This window comes from Polyergus mexicanus, unplaced genomic scaffold (assembly GCF_030449975.1).
Source record: "Polyergus mexicanus isolate NDT 795.1 unplaced genomic scaffold, iyPolMexi1.0 SCAF_2, whole genome shotgun sequence".
In the NCBI taxonomy this organism is placed as follows: domain Eukaryota; kingdom Metazoa; phylum Arthropoda; class Insecta; order Hymenoptera; family Formicidae; genus Polyergus; species Polyergus mexicanus.
Window position 1 is genome coordinate 10,507,353 of NW_027223322.1, and position 19,006 is coordinate 10,526,358.

The following is a 19,006-nucleotide window of genomic DNA, read 5'->3' on the forward strand; positions in this document are numbered from 1 at the left end:
AATACTTAAAATTTATTAATAAGTCTTAAACATTTTTTTCACCATATCATTACTCCTCTGAATTGATTCCTGTAATTTGATGTTATAAATATTAAGCTGCTCTTTTGCTGCGTTATTGTTAGGTTCTAAGGTAAGTACTTCCTTCATATCTGCTACAGCTTTTTCATTATTATTCATATTTCCATATGCCATTCCTCTTCTATATAAAGCCTTAACATTTTTCTTATCCTTATCCAATACTTTAGTACATAGAGTAATGGTGTGTTTATAGTTCTTTCGACTCAGATGACACATAGCCATGTTGTTGTATAGCATAAGTCTCAGATTATTAATATTGGATTCTAATTGCTTGTCTAATTCTAAGTCTGGTATTGGCTCTAATGTTATCAAAATCTTGCAAGCTCTACTGAATTTGTAGAATGCATCTATAATTCTTGAGTCTTTGAACAATTCAATACCTCTTTCTTTGTACCTTAGAGCTATTTTATATTTTTCTTCTGCATTCAACTCCCAGATTGGTTTGTTACGCTCGCATTTTATCAATGTAATCTGAAACTCGACTATTATAGATCCGCTATTAACTTCTGACTCTATTGCAGGTATAATGATAGTAACGAGACCCCTTTCATGGATATTCATCATTTGAATTGCATTCTCAATTTTTCTATCAATTTCTGTGCTTGCTTCTCCTATGATTAACATTTTCTCACCCTCACCATCAAGAATGTCGGTATGATATTTTTCTGTCAAATCTTTGTTTGATGCTCCTCTAACATCTAGCTTCTCTACAAGGATATTACACGTGGAGCATTCTGTTGGTTTCTTAGTATATACTGCCGGCTTTAGTATGATTTTCTCGATACTTCTGTCCGCCGATTTCCATTGCACTATCGTGCCTATTATTAATGACATTGTTAAATCGACTCTATACATATATAGAAAAAACAACTCTATTAATCAACTATATAATTAACATTAATCAATAATCAGCATAAATAAAACATTAGTACCTTATGCCTTATACTAATATGAAAATTTGCGACTTTATTATTTCAATATGTATACGTTCTTGAAACGTCACTTAATCAAAGACAAATCAAATTTTTTCATAAATATTAGAGATTCCTAATTTGTGCGGCAAGAATGATACGATATTCTTAACCTTTCATTCTTACAAATGAGTCTTGTAGACAGGACGCGGAATCGCGGAAATTCGCCGCGCATCCAAAAGCAATCCAGTAGCCAATCAACTTAGCACTTTTCCGTAAGAGCGAAGAGTTGATTGGCTACTGCATTGTTCTTTTGCGCTTGCGCGGCAAGGGTTTTCGTTTTTATCCACTTAAAAAAAAAAAAAAATTATAAAAATTCGATTATTAAAAATTTATATTCATATTAAAAACAAAATAGAATTAATACAACTATATATCTTTATTGTACCCTTAATTGTATATCTAATTTTGTCCATTTTTCACTGACTTTCCATAGCCATTTTGCCAGATCATCGTTTTTGGCTTCATCTGATACTTCCTTAATTTCGCAATTACTATAACAAATCAGTAATAATATTAACATTATATTCATTATTTGCTATATTTATCATTTTTTAACTTTTTTCAATGATACTTACTCGAAATAACAGCCAGAAACATCTGTAAGACTAGGATCTAACGCTGCATACAAAACAGTTTGCGCCCCTTGCAGAGGCGCTCTAATAAACGGCCAAGCAAATGGCTTCAGGAATATTCGTGTGAAGAAGTTGTTGTATACAAACATATGTCGCGTTATATTCGTATCCACTATACCAGGATGAACAGCATTTACAGTAACGCCAGTTCCTGAATAATGAAAAAGTAAGAATTATATTTTAGCAAAACACTATACAGAGATAATTACGTACTTATTATTATTATTAAATTACCTCTCAATTTGTTTGCCAATTCTCTAGTGAAAAAAATTATGGCTAATTTACTTTGTGTATAAGCGTTACCAGCATCATACTCTTTATCGCTATTTAAATCTGTCAAATTTATTTGGCCTCTATAATAAGAGGCACTCGATACATTCACAATTCTAGATGGTGCGGATGTTTTTAAAACATCTAGAAGTAAATTTGTGAGCAAGAAATGTCCTATATAATTGACTCCAAGCTGCATCTCGATACCTTCTTTGGTATAACTCTTTGAACATCTCATTACACCAGCATTATTGATAAGTATATGAAGTTTATCGTATTCTGCAATACAAATGAGATATATGTAAACTTTTATATTATATGATAAAATGTTAAAAATTTGTAAATAAATATAGTTGCGAATAATTACCGTTCTTAAACTGCTCGACAAATTTTCTAATACTTTCTTGCGATGCTAAATCACATTTCCTACAGTAAATATACTTATTCTTCGTCTCAAGTACAATATCTTGGCGTGCCTGTACAAAAATGAAAAAATTATCATTATACAAAATTTTTATAAAGTAATTTGTAATAATAATGATACAAAAATAGCTGTAACTATAATATCTCTCCTATAAAAGAGATATATGTATACAAATTATTATATTTTTTCTTATATCTTATTTTTGCAAACTGAAAAAAAGATACTAATGACAACATAAATACCTTTTCGCATTTTTTCATATCTCTGCATGCCATAATAATTTTTGCATCACGTTTGGCTAACTCTAAGACTGTCTTCCTTCCAATACCAGTATTAGCTCCTGTCACAATAACAACTTTGTTGACTAAGCTCTCTTTGCCTGTGTATTTTATACCTCCCATATAATCTCTGCAATTTTAATATAATTACTTTTATCACTTATATCTTATATCATAAAATAGCCATAAATACCGGTAAAATATTATGTGACATAGTGTGAAATATATATCATACAAAAATAAAAAAAAAAAATGATACGCAAATAATTTTTATTATTTATATCTTTTAGTTACATTATATATAAATACTCATTTATTCATATTCACGTCGAAAGTTTTACAACTGAATATAAGTAAATATGAAAAACTAATTGTGATTGGAGAGAGTTCTAAATAATATTAAACTTTATTAATTTTTTTAGATTATGTTGAGAAGAGTTTTAAGCAACAATATATTACTTTGTCAAATATGCTAGAGCAGCAGTAGTTGCTGCCACGGAAGCGTAAAAAAAAGGTTTTGGAAGTTTCCAACGCATTTTTATAGATCGATGCAGAGGAGAGTTGTAAATAAACAATTTAGATTTATGAGAGCGTATAGTATAACCAAAAAGTATATCTCGTGGAGCAGCACATATATATACGACACATCGACATGTGGTTTGTTCCGAAGCTAACCATACACGTGCAAAACCATATTTTTACATCGTATACATATAACTGTAATTGTTATACATTTTTATTATATAAAATCTAATTGACTCTTTATATCGAATGGGAAGGTTCTTATTTTTCGGAAATTTGCAAAATTTTATACGCGATATAATATACGCGATGATATCTGATAATATCAATATATTTGCTGCGGGGATTTTTTCTTTTATTATATATTTTCTTTCAATTGTTTTATCTTGATTACAAATTTTTGAATTTGTGAATGTAAAAAGAGAAAGAGAGGGAGAGAGCAGTATTGTATGTGTATATATATATATATATATAATAAAAAAATATTTATAAAAAAATTTTATTTATACTTTTCTTTATACATGGCATGAACATTCTGTAGATTCTATAAATATGCATATATATAAGTATATACATTATATTTAAATAAAGCTATTCTCTCTGTCGACAGTTATACTATATATTCTGCGGATACATGAGCACCTTAGGCTGTTCTATGATATCGTGTAGAATTCAAAGATTCATCATTAAAAGATCGAGTATTTATAGTTATTCGTCTACACGATTTCATAATTGTACCATACAAATTGTCAAACAAGATAGACCCACTACACTCTCGTTCACACGAATTTATGATTTATTTGAGATATGTCACGCTTTTGCCAAATACGCTTGGACGTACAAATCATTCCTCGTATTGTAGTTGCAATATACAGATCTTGTATATTAATTGTTATTCAAATAATTATTCATTAATATCAATAAATATGGCTCAAAGTGTGTAGAAAGAATATGTCAGAAAAATCTTTTAAATATAAGACTTTTCATTATTCAAATATTAATGTAATAAATTTTAAAATATTTTGATATATATTTCTCACAAGTCTTAATCTTTAAAAATTTTAAATTTTAAGTGGAAGAGAGGAAATTATATTATGATATAAATCTTACATGCAAACTTTGAAGAAAAAATATGTTAGAATAATTCAAAAACGAGATGCTAATTTATGTCTTTCAATATCATATCATACAATAGCGCATTTTCAAAACTTTCAACATTTTATATTCCATCAGCTAGCTCATTATGTTATTCTTTATTCACAAACTACAACGAAATTAAAATAGTTTATACTTTTGTTTGAAAATATTATACATCATATAATTCGATATAAAAATATAAATAGAATAATATAAATAAAATAATGAAGAGAACATTCATGAAAAATCAAACAAAAGATGTATTCCTTATGATCAAGTTTAATAAAACAGCAATGGAGCCCTCATGAATGATCCTAGAGAATAAATTACTACTTAGTTAAAGAATAAGGATTATGCTATCGTTAATCTTATCATATGTACACAATGCTTAATAATTGTGATGTGTTCTTTTCAAATTATTAAATCATCCTGCTCTTTCTGTCCAGTGCGTATGATCTAATAATCCCGCGTTTACACTACACAGAGAAAAATCACAACTAACGTGTATTTGTAATTCTTTCAATCTCATATAATGATCTATGCAGTATCCATAATCAAACTATTCTTACTATAAAGATCTTATTATGATGATTCTCGAACGCATTGGTTCTTGCAATTTCAAGTGCAGAATTACATTTTATGCTAAAAGTTGGGAAGATACTTCTACAGTCTCGGTACAGAATAACAATCATTAAAATTAAAAAAACCTTCGACTTCCTTATTTTCTTTTGCCTATTTTTTTCCGATAACCGCCAAAAATGCTCGAACGCTTCTTATTTCAATCTATTAAAATTAAATATTTGCTTTTTTGTAATAGATGTGTGTAAATATAATTGTATAAGCTTAATAATACATGCTAATCATATACAGTGTGTATACACTGTGCACTTGGTTCCCTCGAATTATTTCCAACATTGTGAATACATATCAGCACATTATCATTTATATTATTCATACTACTTATATCACATGATAAATTTTCGCGATTTATTTACAATAACAATACTTCCGTTTATATTCGCAAATTTCTTTTCTTCCATGATTGTATGTATAACAAGACATTAAACTGATCGATAATTTGAGTACTTATTGATTGCGATATTAATTCAATATCATAGTAGCCTTTGACAAAATTGTTTCAGCGATCACGTTGTATGAATCACTTAGCGAAAGTAAAACTTGTATATTTATTGATCTATGAAAAATATATAATTGTTATAGACTTAGCCTACTCGTGTCATATAATTACATTTCAGTCTAAATTGTCCTTCCGAAGAAAGTAATCTCTTCCTCATAACCTCTCCCCTTCATTCTCTTAATTTGTCTTTCTGGATTTTGTTATGCAGTTCGGTTCAATGCTCTGTTTTTAGTACAGATATTTCATTGGTTTTTTTTTAAATTATGAATGTTATGCATAATAATAGCAGAAAGAAAAGCATTTGATGTATTTCAAAGAACATGAATCATAAAAATCAATAAAAAAGGTTTTCAAACATGTAAGAAAATTCTAATGTGGTTTGATTGCTATATTTATAATAGCATTAAAACGTTATTTGTATAAAAAGAAAACAAATTAAGAATCAATTCAATATATAGATATTGGATATACTACAAAACAATGTCTTTTTTTCTCTCACTTGTATCAATAAAAGATCAGTTTAATTTCATACTAATAAGTATATAGTGGTGTTAATATTTGCAGGTATTTCAATATATATTAAAATGTGAGTTGAAAAAAAAAAAAAATATTTTTAAAATTTTAATATAATTGCTTTAGTCACTTTCGATTTCTTTTTTATCTTGTTTACAGGAACTTTTCTGAATTGTAAAAACTGATCGAATAATCAAATAATATGCTATGCAAAAACCAGATTTATCACATATACAAAACGCATATATATATACAAAATGTTTCAAAAATGGAGGTCAATCGCTCGGGAGATGATCAGGGACCTAAAAATAACAAGAAAAAAGTTGGTATGAACACAGGTCCGTAAATGCGTTGTTTTTAAGTGATCGCTATTTTTATATTGAAATTTCAAATTGCTTTCGAATTTTTTTGTTAAAATTAAAAGAGATGGTTTTTATGAGTTTTATAACGTAATTAAAGTTAAATCAAAGTTGTGAGCTGCTTTAGTATTACTCAGAATAATAATAATAATAATAATAATAATAATAATAATAATAATAATAATAATAAAAACATAAAAAAATACAAATAAAATTTAAAAAAATAAATAAATACGAAACCTTCTTTTCTTTCAATTTTAACAAAAAATTCGAAAGCAAAACAATTTGAAATTTCAACATAAAAATGGCGATAATTCGAGAACAACGCATTTCCTGACCTGTGTTCATACCAACTTTTTTCTTGTTGTTTTTCGGTCCCCAATTACTTTTCGAGCGATTGACCTCCATTTTTAAAACATCCTATGTAAAACCTTTGATAAAATAACTGAAACAAAATAAATTTTACAAACACAAAAGAAAGTAAACTTTATAAATGAAAAAATAAATAGCAATGTAAAAATATACATTAATGGCAAATAAACGCAATAATCGCATGACGAGATTCATAATGAACTTCTGAAATGCTATGCCTAGAAAAATGTTTTTGCATTTGCTATATCAAGTCTTGAAAAAGTGTTAAAATATAGATCCAAAAAAGATGTTAATAGAATTCAATAATGCATATAGTATCTTCCCGGAGAATTATAAAGGAAAAATTGATGCGAAATGAGTAAGAATAATGTGATAATAGCGCGGATATCAGGTACTTTTGTTTTTCGGAATTCGATATTATACTGCATCAAAGCTTTAAAGTCATAGCATGGATATTTCAAAAAGATGTTTATTATATTTGTTTTTGTGAGTGTCACACCCATAAATATCACACACACAAATATACTTTAAAGCTTTTCGATTCTGTACTGATCATTTGAACACTGCATATCATCAACATACTCCAAATATTTCCTAATATCTTTGTATTGCTAATATTCATCTGGTAACGTAAAAAAAATTGTTAATAGTACATAACGGGCAGTCTCACCCAAGTATTTTTATCGCACCCATAATCCAAAAGACTGCTCGATATGTCTGCATAATTATGTTTTCTCTTCTTTTTATACTGCTTTTTCTGGTTTTTCTCAGGCCATAGAAATTGTAACGTTAATTCCTAGATTTCCATTGTCAGCAAATAATTGGGCAATGGAGGTGTCAAATACAAGGCAATCAGAATTTAAAATCGCAGACGATACACCCTCGTGAATAGAGCGTGGCATCGCTTCCCACGTGAGACGCCTTCTATGACCATTCAATTCTAGTCTGTTAAGCAGAGTTATTTAATTAAAGTCACAGTCTCTAATGTAAGATATGAAAATGTCACAGATATTGAATTTATTTATTTACAATTCTCTAAATTGTTTTTTATTAAATATAATAAATTATAATATTTAATTACCTGTAAGCAAAGTTCTCTGCTTGCTTCCTTGAACCAATCAATTGTACAATCGCAAAGAACTGTTGATGCCCATCATATTTCTCTTGTTTCTCAAGCACTAGCATAAAGTGGTGGCCAAAACAGGATTGCATCATTACCCAATCCACAGCTCCAGGAAGATTAATATCAGTTGCCAAAAAGACAATGTCTTCTCCTGGGAGAAAAAAAAAAACAATATGTAAGAAGTTATAAGAAAAATGCAAAGTTAAATGACAAAAATTGTAATACCTTGTAAGGTTGTAATACTTTTGTGGCTCATCATAAGATGAGACATTACTTGTTCCAGTGATCCCTGCCATTTACAGGATGCACCCGGGCAAGGACAACTATATGGACGGAACTCGCATGCATCTTCATGGTCTGCCTTCTCAGTATGCACCAGTGAAACTGTGCAGCCACTGGTGGAATATTTACAGGGGAACATCACATTACTTGCTACTTTTTCCATAGCCAGATTACGGATGTTACCTATGCGTTGTCAGATTATTTGTTAAATATGACTCTAATAATCTCAATAATAGAATAAGGAAAAAAAAAAAAAGAATGGTGCATACCTAGCGGACCCCTGCATGTGGGACAGCATGAGAGTTTTGGTCGGCAATTTGTGCAAACGAGATGCCCGCTCTGACATTGTAAGATCGGTGGAAGCACATAGTCGAAACAAACGGGGCACTCAAAGAGACTTGCCAAATCAGTGGAACTGCTCAACGCAGATACCGTCGATGCGGAGGTACTCGCTATCCCCCTGCCTCGTTTACCCGTGCTGATATTTAGCTGGGACATTATGTCTTCTAGGTTATGTATCCAAGTTTGTCAGTCTGATCCAGATCACCCCGGACGACGGTTTTTGTTTGTTTCTTGCACTCGTGATGCGTCTCAGCAATCGCGATGCATTTTTGTTGTATGTGTAATTAGTTGATACATTTCTGAAAAATTACGCAATATCCATATAAATAAATACAATTATATTGATTGAAAAAATATCTTATACACTTAATCCGCAAAAACTTTGCGTTTTTGAAACAAAGTTATGTACACATGCTTTTCCTCTCCTTCAGCAGATGCTTATCCCTTTTTCTTTTTCTATGGGTACATATACGTATTGTATATACACTTCTCTTTCCTCCTTGATACAGTTTCCCCCTCCTCCCTCCACAATATATAAATACTTAATTTTATGTTTTTAAAACTTAAAAATTTAACAATAAAAATCTTTTATTATCAAGTTTCCAAACCTTAAAAATTTATTATTATATATATATTTCTTGTGTGTATGAAGAAGAAATGATATATCCAGAGAGGAAGGAGGATATAACACAAAGAAAAAATTACTTGTATGAAATTGATCTGGCGAGTATTTAAAAGTTAATCATATATATACATCTCCCTCTCTATTAAATTTTTTAATATAATTGTTGGATAACATTATAACTAAGGTTATTAATAACAATATTTATATATAATATTGTAAAGTAATTATGTGAAAAAGAATCGATTTAACAATTATAGTGAATTAAGTATGACATACAAATCAGCTGATATCTAATGACATTTCGATTGTCAATGTAATTTTGTTATTTTCGTTGTTTCGCCGAAGATCGCTGCATCTTTACCCAAGATTATCGAAATATTTCGATAAATTTGCGTAAAGAAACTTTTTTTTTCGTCACTATTATTGCGAGTATTTCGATGATCATATTAGATTATGCACTTTTAACGAAAATACTATCGTATTATTTCACTTCAATGAATACCGAACCTACGTAACAAATAAGTTTCAACAAAACAAATATTGGGCATAATTTATCACTCTTTAATTAGATATATATATATATATATATATATATATATATATATATATATATATATATATATATATATATATATATATCCGACAATAATTAACGATATATACTTATTTATAGTTCTTATACTTATATACGTATTTAGAGTCTAAGCACAATCATAATAACGGCGATACATCTCCACCCATTATGCAATCCGAAACCGTTCGATCACAATATACACATTGTTTACTCGACACATTGCAAAAATTTGCCGACACGTTACGATCTTGTGGGCGATTAGCAATCCGGATCCATTATCGTCACTCTTCTGCAAAGATGCAGATTGATGACGATCGAAACTACCCTAATATATGTTTGTGCTACGTAATATTCGATCACTATTCCAATTTTTAGTCAATTAATGGTTACAACTTTTAGAGATAAATTATGGATAAAGTGATTTTTTTTTAACCATATATTATCCTGCTTCAAGATGTTTTCAGAATATAAAAATTTTAAATATGTTAAAGTTTCTTAGAGAAAAAGAAAGGGAAATATATAATAATTTATTGACAAATATATATTTTGAAAAAAAAAATAAATAAATAAATAAACGGTACAATTTTCAATCGTTTTAAATAACTTCTTGTCCATCTTTTCAAGGAGAGGTTTTAGTATCAATTTTTTTTTTTTTAAATAGGAAATAACAATCGTGATTGAACATTTTGTTGCATTATAATTACGACTCTTTTAATGAATCAAAATAGATATTCGACGATCGAAACCGATATAAATTCAGCAAATTAAATCCCTTTGATATGTTACAGGTACGTGTATTAAAAGAAAATCTTACAAACTTTTGCACCATCTTAATTTTACACGATTATAACTTTACTACGAGTTATTTTTTTTACTGCCACACAACACACAAATAAAAATAGAAATTGCTTTCAAGTATCCGCAGCGTCAAAATCGAAGCTCGATGAAATTATACCCGTTTCTATATCCTCACTTTTTCCTTCCATTCATCTATGGATGTCTGTCTATTCCTTTTAGGAGAAACACAGTATTATACATGTTTGTAACTGCCACTTACCGAGGCATATATGCAGGCTTATGTAAAGATGTATATAGGTAAGATCATCGCGTTCATCGCCGAAACATACACGGCTGCAGCCTTCCGTGTGATCGGGCGGCCGACTGATGGTCGAAAGAAGGCACTTCTTGAAGATGACAACGACGATGATGAGGATTAAGAAGAGGAACGCAGGTATTCGCAGGTGACTCGATACGGCGGCCCAGATCCGTTGTTGCGCGAGATCCCGTCGATGATGTTGCGTGACGACGCATCGATGTAACCGGGGTATTCTAACGATATCAACGCGAGAGAGAATGTTTTCCTCGGATTGGCAGAGGAGGATGGTAGAGAAGGAGGAGAAGGGCTACATCGCGAATCCCCGCAGCCGTCGAAGCAACGTGACTGATCGCCACGGCACCCGTGACAATTCTGGGTGAAGCATTGCCGAGCAAGACTTGGACGCGCTGTCGTTCTCTTTCTCTCCTCTCTCTTTCGCTTTAGATGTGTTTCTGATTGCTCGATTCCCGTGTAATACGAGAAGCAAGAAGCCGCAGCTGAAGCTGGAATCGTATACCGTGTACACACCAAAGCACTGGATCTCGTGCCACTCGTCGTGCGTGACTGTATACTGTATACTTTCAGAATGTCAGGCCAGATGCCATGCTAAGCTGTGTTTCGATTCCTCACTCGGGTACATCTGATATTATAGTATACGTGACATATACTATAATATCGGGTGCACCCGGGTGGGGAATCGGAACACAGCACTAGATGCTAAGAACATTAAGAGGTATTCAGCACCATCTATTGAGAAAAAGATAATCAACATTAATCACGATTCTCTCTTTGATGATATTGTTGCTAATTGGATTGTTATTAGACAATAATAAATCAAAAAGTAACAAAAATTAAATCGTGTAAAATTAGGATGGTGCAAAAGTTTGTTCTACTTATCAGATCAAATTGAAGATGATTTTATATAGTCTTTATAAAGATTTTTTCTTCTTAAGAGAAATCTTGGACTTGATTTTATTTTAAATTTAATATAAAAACAAACACAATAAAGCTTTTGCGTCAACCTAATGTATGAAATTTATGAATTATACATATAAAATGCACACATTTATCATATAATATGTGTATATATATATATATATTACAAATATGTTATATATAATATCAGAAAGAATATTTGAAATAATTGGCATTTATTTTTGCTATAATTAAAATATACACTGTGTCATGGGTGAAACAGGCGAATAGTAATTAATAGTAACAAAATATCTGTATCGTTTCCTTTAATTTTTCATTCTCTCTTTTTCTCTTTCTCTCTTTCTTTTGTTTTCCATATATATTTTCACACGCAAATATGGTATACACAGTATACAGATTTAATGTCAAAGACAGTTAGCTTGGCTTATAGTAAATTCCTTTGGATGCACTAGTTTGACATACTAATAGAGAGATTAAAGCCTGTTGTACATTAATTTTAGATGCAAAGGCATATCTCTAGATGTAATATTTAGATATTAGTAAGTAAAATTGTAATATAAGCATCTTGATTGAAAAAGCTCAGTATTTCATCATGTTATAAATATTAAGCATTTTGCATATTCAATCTGCTTATATACTATATACAAGCTTTACACATAAATTTCTGCACAACAGTCTGTAATATACATCAATAACACATCCAACAATGTTCGCAATAAATGCATCAATAAACGCTGTAATGAACATCAGTAATGCATCCAACAGGGTTCACAAAAACGAATTCTATTAAAAATCTATTAAAGATGTTCTCAAGGGGATTTCTCCCGTTAACTTTCACTCAATTGAGTTAAGCCAAACCATTGATGTCTTTGTGACGTCTGAGAAAAAACTTTTGAATATTTAAAGCTTTTTCAGCCTTGTGTACAATATAATTTCGATGTATCTAAACATAGTTCCACATATTATGCCTTATCTACATTCTCTAATAATTATATTACCCAGTTTTCTTTCAATTTTGTAGTCGAAACCGCAAATTCTATTAATTGTCAAAATTTTCTAGAGCCTGTATCATCATTTGTGACAGTCTTTTCGCGATATGAAGAGCAGTCTTCGTACGGTGAACAGGAACTGCTACTCGCGCGTTAGAAATGCGAAAGAAATATTAAAGTAATCTACAGATTGTGTTTTCATTTCTGATTTTTTGCCGCCTTAAATCTACTTTAAACGAATTATAATTCGCGATAAAATCCGCTGTAAAAATTTATTTATAATTACACAGAAAACATTTTAAGAATATATATGTATATATGTATGTATGTATGTATGTATGTGTGTAAAAGATTTTAAAGCTTTAATTTTATGTGCCATATGTCCTAACGTACGCGTTTATTTTATTTCTTCAAATGTGTTTTTTGTATTGCATGACATGTAAAATTATAAATGGAATTCTATAAATTTGTTATGAAATTTGTCACGAATTATAAATCGTCTAAAATGGACTTTAAACATTAATATTACTTAATTATTTCAAACGTTTAAGAAAATCTTTGTTATTTTTAATGTGTACATACTGTTATTATTTTTTCGCCGTATTTATATCTTATTCTTTTGTTATACAGACCGAGCACACAGACGACACGCAAGTAATAGAACTTTGTTTCAAGATAGATTTTATCTATCTCGTCTCATTAAAAACAGATTAGAATTGCCAGACTAACTATGGCAATATATGTTTTACAATGACACATTCACAGGATGTCGATAGTATAATACAATTCTGCATAAATATTGTAAACTATGGTTATAGTGCAATATGCATATTTTTTTTCTTTTCTCATTATTACAGATGTATCGTTTCGTCGACACTATTTCAGCTAGGTTCGTCGTTTGCGTGCACTTCATGTATATACCCAGGACGCTCATATTTTAATTATATTCTTTTTTATATTTTTTTTTTACATTTTTTTCCTCTAAATTCTAACTCATCATATTCTTACATCGTCATATCCTTACAAATACGCATACATGAATGTATGTATGTTTTTTTTTCTTGATGTAACATACATACGATGTACATATATGTACAATTTGTTAGCTTATAAACTGTATAACTTACACATTTTTCAATGTGTTACACAGATATCAGATATTATACAGATATTAGATGATACGAAAATGAGTTTAGATACTCCTTAACATAACTTACATATTCTTCAATTATAAACGGTTGCATATTAGATCATATATTTAGAGCATATATTTAACTTTGACTACACTATTTGACATGAGTTATATAAGGAAGAAATATATTTTTATATAAGCCCTTGGTCCATAAGTATTTTCTTTTTTTTTTGTCTATTATATAGCAGGATTGTAACCACACAAATTAAGGTTGCCTAAAAATAATTTGAATCAAGGTATATCAACATACATTAATTTTTTATATATAATGTATATAGTGAATAGCATGTAATAAAGAAATACTTGTGAACAAACTTAAATTTCTAAAGAATATGAGAATACTAAAGTAGAGTACTAGAATACTAAAATATTGAGTTGACCGGAAAAATTGTGCCAAATTTTCAAAGAAGAATAAGAACGACATCTTCATATGTAAACATATTTTTCTTCAAGATTATATGTATTTTTGTTTTTACTTCTATCTGTTGTGTATTTCGATATAGACTGAAGTACTGGCAGTACTGAAAAATCATCCATATACATATACTTTCATTCATATATGAGGTTCATTCTTTGTAACTTCTTGCACTCTTTTTGTTTCTTTATTTTTTTCTGAACCCATCTTATTTTTAATGTATATGAGTGCAAGAAATTCAACTATAAAGAACAAACCTATGATGCATTGCCATTTAAAACGAGATGCAGCCTATGCAACAGCAAATTCGGTTACCCACATTATACTGCACTGATGCCACATTAATTAAAAGCTGCTACAATTATTTGATTGTATATTAAATGTATGTATTATTTGAATGTAAAAACATAAAAAATTTCTTCGATCTCCAGCAAAAAATTTCTTAACATGCAAAACAATATATTAGATATATTATTTTGCGGCACAACTCAATATATTAGATATATATGTTAGTTAGTTGCAAATTATGAATAAAGAACAAATAAAGAGTTAAATTGAATGAATATGACTAACAGTATTCCAATATAAATGTATTTGAAATTGAAGTTTTTTTCTTTAACAAACTTTATGATCGTATCATATATCAATTGTTGTAGTTCTTTTATTACACAGAAAACCTTGCCATATTCTCTATAAACAGAATGAAGTACATTACAGTACATTAAAGTACAAGTTCTGTATAAATTATCTTTTTTTAGTTATTAGTTTATCATTAACCTGTCCTGTTACTGTGGAAGAAAATATGACATGCGCATTTTAAAACTTCTATTTTTTTTACATGATAACATTGATTCCATTGTTTAACACTGATTTCGAATCACTGGTTTCTGGCAACGATCGTTTAATGGTCGTTAAATAAAAATATTAATGGTTTCTATTGTTAATATTACTCACATTCTTAATTACTCATTCTACATTAATATTATTAACTTGTATTTCTTGTTATTATTGTTAATTTCAGTTATGCTATCACTCTCTCTCTCTCTCTCTCTCTTTCTCTCTCTCTCTCTCTAGCGTGTGTTTCCTTTAATGTATTAAACTCGGGAGGGGGGGGGGGGGATTGTTGAACAAGCCGTTTACAATCTTAGAATATATACTGGAAAGGGCATGATCATTCTGAATCATTGAATTATACAACATATTGGAATAAATCTTCAAATGATGGGGGCAACTTCTACCGAATTATAAAAAAAGATAGCTATATAGGGTATCCAGGATATCTATTTGTTGCTGATTGGCAAGTGATAATTCTCTACAACAAATTCATTAAATATAGAAAGGAGATGATATTCTGCATGCCAAGGCTATCCTTTTTTTTAGAAGCACAATTAAATTTAAGTTATAAGAATATTTGCCTGACAAATAGAAGAAAATTGCTCTTTTACAAGCCGCAAATCATTGCAGTTTATTACACAAAAGATTCATTCCAGTATGTCATACAAATTAATGATCTGAATAATTTAGCAGATGTGTGTCCACATCTATCTGTTTGTCTTCTTTATACTTTCTATTTTCTCAATTCTTTCGCATTTCCGACGTTCTCTCCAATGTCTGAATATACATGAATTTTATTTCAGATACTAAAAATTTTAAGAAATATAAGCAGAAAAAGACTGTTATCTATTTGAAATTTATGCAAAAGCTTATAATATATATATTATAAACACAATATATAAGCTTCAAAATATTATAAATGAAATATATATAATATATAACATGTCTGAATTATTTTGAAGTAAAATATAGCTTGGTTTATAACAGAATGTGTTTTTTTTTCTAAATAAGTTGTCAGTACATAAGTACTAAAAACTAAATTTGAAGAATGACATGCATATTACAATCAACAGGTAAGATCAAACATATATTGAATGAACGGCAGAATAATATGTGGCTTTTCCAGTACATAAGTTCTAAGTTTTTGAATCTAATGGTATAAATTTTTCCCAGTTCCTTGTTTTCTTTATTTCCAACATCCCCAATTCAGTCTCCGGCCGAAAATCCGTAATCTGTATATTTCAAGTGCACTCGACTTGATATTACAAATACTTTGAATTATTTAATCAATCCGGACAAAAGAAGTAAAGATTACTTGTTTAATTAATCAAATGCTTCATAGTATTTGTAATACTAAATGAAATGCGCCCTATATCTCGTGAAAGAATAGCTCGGTCTGCGCAAAAGGTCATAATAAAGAAGATAAAGTAAGAATCAGAGAATGTAACAATTAATAGAAAACACATGCACATTAGCAACGAAAATATTGCAAGCACTGCCATCATTGTTTTTTATGCAATGTTATTTCTTATTACTCATCACTCAGTAGACAATATCTAGGAAGGACAAATGAAAATTGAAGGGCTATTCTCTTACAAGATGACTTTCGATATATCTTGTAGTATTCTATCTAGGACCTTCTTAAAATTCAGTATGAAGAAATATGATAGTATAGTTAATATACCTGTTTCATTTAGTACGGTTGATGTCTCTGAAACTGACGCGGTCCGGGACCATTTCCTCGTGGTTTGGGTCCATAGCCCATATTATCATAGCCGTCATATCCGGCATAATCATAGTTGGTGTACATATCATCGTAGCCACTATGGTAGCCATTATAATCGGGAAGATAATAACCCCCGCCATAACCATATCCATAACCCGGTGCCCAGAAACCTTGATTTCTTGGATCTGGATTAACCTTCACCTTTTTAACATCTACCTCCTTACCATTTATCGTCTGTTTAGGTGTTTTCAGTAACTTATACACAACCTCCTTCGAGTCAAATGTGATAAAACAGAAACCCTTCCGTTGATTTTTGACTTTGTCGAAAGGTGCTTGCAGCTCGACAATAGTGCCGTATTGTCCGAAATGAGTTTTAATATCTTCATCCGTGATCTCTGGTGTGAGACCACCTACAAAGACTTTACCATGTTGAGGTTTTTTGCTCACTCGCTTTGGATCCACCTATACAATCATGAAATAAATAATCTTCTTATTATTTGTACATCAAGGCCAAATTTCCAAACAAATTTATAGCATTTTTTTCCCCCTTTTATTTTATATATACATTAGTTAAGTGGCAAATATGAAATAAAGACAATATAGGAACAATGCAGATGATGCTAAATGTATAGAGGTTAAGACTGCTCAGAAAACAGAAGTACTAAGAATAGAGAGATTTGACTGTAAATGCAGGGTGGTACAAGAACAGCTTCTATCTCTCATTGCATAACATAATTTTGTAGCATATTCTCTACGCTACAATGGTAAGAAAGAGGATATAGCGCAATCCTAAAATTTTTAACATCTAAGAAAATTGAAAAAACTAAAGTTTTTAACCAGTTTGATCCATGTTGCTCTTTTACCTTACGCTTGTTAATATAATGCTCGCCGGACGCGAGCAGCTTATCGATGGTCTTGGGATTGGCAAACACCATGAAGGCGAAGCCGCGTGAGACACCGGTGTGGGGATCGACTTTGACGGAGATACTCTCGATCTCGCCAAATTTGCTGAAGTGTTCATGCAACTCTTTGTCGGTGGTGCTACGAGACAATCCGCCAACGAAGAGCTTGCGTTCGTCGTCCTTTCCAGGGATACCGGCCGTAGCTTGCTGTTGCTGACCATGCTGCTGATGTTGCTGATGGTGATATTGGCCTTGATTCTGCTGGCCCGCGTTTTCCTGACTATTCTGGTGAACACCTGGTTGATCATGTCCGTTAGTCTTCTCGCCTTGCGCTTGAAAATCCATGGCTGACGCCATCGTAAGTTCGCACGCTCTTCCACAAATGTAAGAAAATGCGAGCGATCTTCAACGCCGAATGCGTCCCCGCTATGAGCTTATATCCGAAATCGGAGCACAGCCGATTTGCTCTGCGCTACGCACAGATAACTTTCGGAAGCCTAAGCGCGTGGCGCGAATTTATTCGTCGTTATCGAGATGAACCGGTGCGTGTCCGCCGGCATAAAGAACGTAGTCTAGGAATAGATAAATCTGTGATGCGTCAACTAACGTGGACCCATATGTTTCCGCGTCCGTGATTCGTCGCTGCCATAATGTTACAGTTGTCAGCCAATCACGAATCGACGCCATCGGAGAGAACGCGCGCGTTAACCGGAAATCTAACCGTCAAGCCAAATAATAGATTCCAATTTTCGCAAATCTCTCGTCACGATGCACGCTTGCGATTATCGTTAAAAATCGACTCGTTAATTTTGCATCGATTCCTTTCTCGCTTTGAAAAATTTCATCGAGTCCATAAAGACGTGGTTGCTCGCCATTTGCGTGCGATTCTTTGTTCGTAGATATATAAATACATAGATATATGAAATACATAGACGCGGAGCCACATTCTTATTGCATTGTGAGAATGTTTCACTATGATTGGTCAATTTGCTCGTTGCTTTACGGTTACGAGTTATCCAAATATTTACTCTTTGATAGAGTAACGTTTGATTTGATCAATCGGAAGAGAAAAATTTCTTGTTTCTTTTATCGTGATTGATCAATATTGAACGCTACTCTACTTTGAAAAATAAATTTTTGAACGTAATCCAATGAATATACTATCAACATACCGAAAATTGGAGGCGGAATTAGAAAGAGATACGTATCTTCTTGGATGGACTTCTGTCTTTTTTTACATTTATCATCCAAATTAAAACATTTGTCATCAGAT

The 19,006-nt window shown here is 31.0% G+C and overlaps 3 protein-coding genes across 10 annotated transcripts; all 3 read right to left on the minus strand.

Moving 5' to 3' along the window:
- Nucleotides 1-15: 15 nt before the first annotated feature.
- Nucleotides 16-702, minus strand: LOC138941813 (peptidyl-prolyl cis-trans isomerase FKBP4). Its single transcript, XM_070311692.1, has one exon. It carries the CDS (start codon nt 700-702, stop codon nt 16-18), a length of 687 nt encoding a protein of 228 aa, XP_070167793.1.
- On the minus strand, nt 464-11,368 carry LOC138939380 (E3 ubiquitin-protein ligase SIAH1). Of its 6 annotated transcripts, none has more exons than XM_070307092.1 (11): nt 10,701-11,368; nt 8,372-8,743; nt 8,046-8,285; nt 7,779-7,971; nt 2,621-2,786; nt 2,322-2,430; nt 1,919-2,233; nt 1,628-1,835; nt 1,438-1,543; nt 711-925; nt 464-549 (listed from the first exon to the last, which is right to left on the minus strand). In XM_070307092.1, the coding sequence occupies exons 2-10, from the start codon at nt 8,598-8,600 to the stop codon at nt 824-826; spliced, it is 1,668 nt and encodes a 555-aa protein (XP_070163193.1). In that variant the 5' UTR covers nt 8,601-8,743; nt 10,701-11,368; the 3' UTR covers nt 464-549; nt 711-823. The 6 variants fall into 6 exon arrangements, with proteins under 6 accessions (XP_070163193.1, XP_070163211.1, XP_070163232.1 ...); XM_070307110.1 differs by lacking the exon at nt 10,701-11,368 and adding an exon at nt 8,854-9,021; XM_070307101.1 differs by having other exon boundaries at nt 467-549; nt 717-925.
- Nucleotides 11,369-11,889: 521 nt separating this feature from the next.
- On the minus strand, nt 11,890-18,308 carry LOC138939399 (RNA-binding protein squid). Of its 3 annotated transcripts, none has more exons than XM_070307162.1 (3): nt 17,695-18,308; nt 16,790-17,293; nt 11,890-14,071 (listed from the first exon to the last, which is right to left on the minus strand). In XM_070307162.1, exons 1-2 carry the CDS (start codon nt 18,088-18,090, stop codon nt 16,799-16,801), a joined length of 891 nt encoding a protein of 296 aa, XP_070163263.1. In that variant the 5' UTR covers nt 18,091-18,308; the 3' UTR covers nt 11,890-14,071; nt 16,790-16,798. The 3 variants fall into 3 exon arrangements, with proteins under 3 accessions (XP_070163263.1, XP_070163271.1, XP_070163256.1); XM_070307170.1 differs by lacking the exon at nt 11,890-14,071 and adding an exon at nt 14,080-14,377; XM_070307155.1 differs by lacking the exon at nt 11,890-14,071 and having other exon boundaries at nt 15,287-17,293; nt 17,695-18,307.
- Between the last annotated feature and the right edge of the window lie 698 nt (nt 18,309-19,006).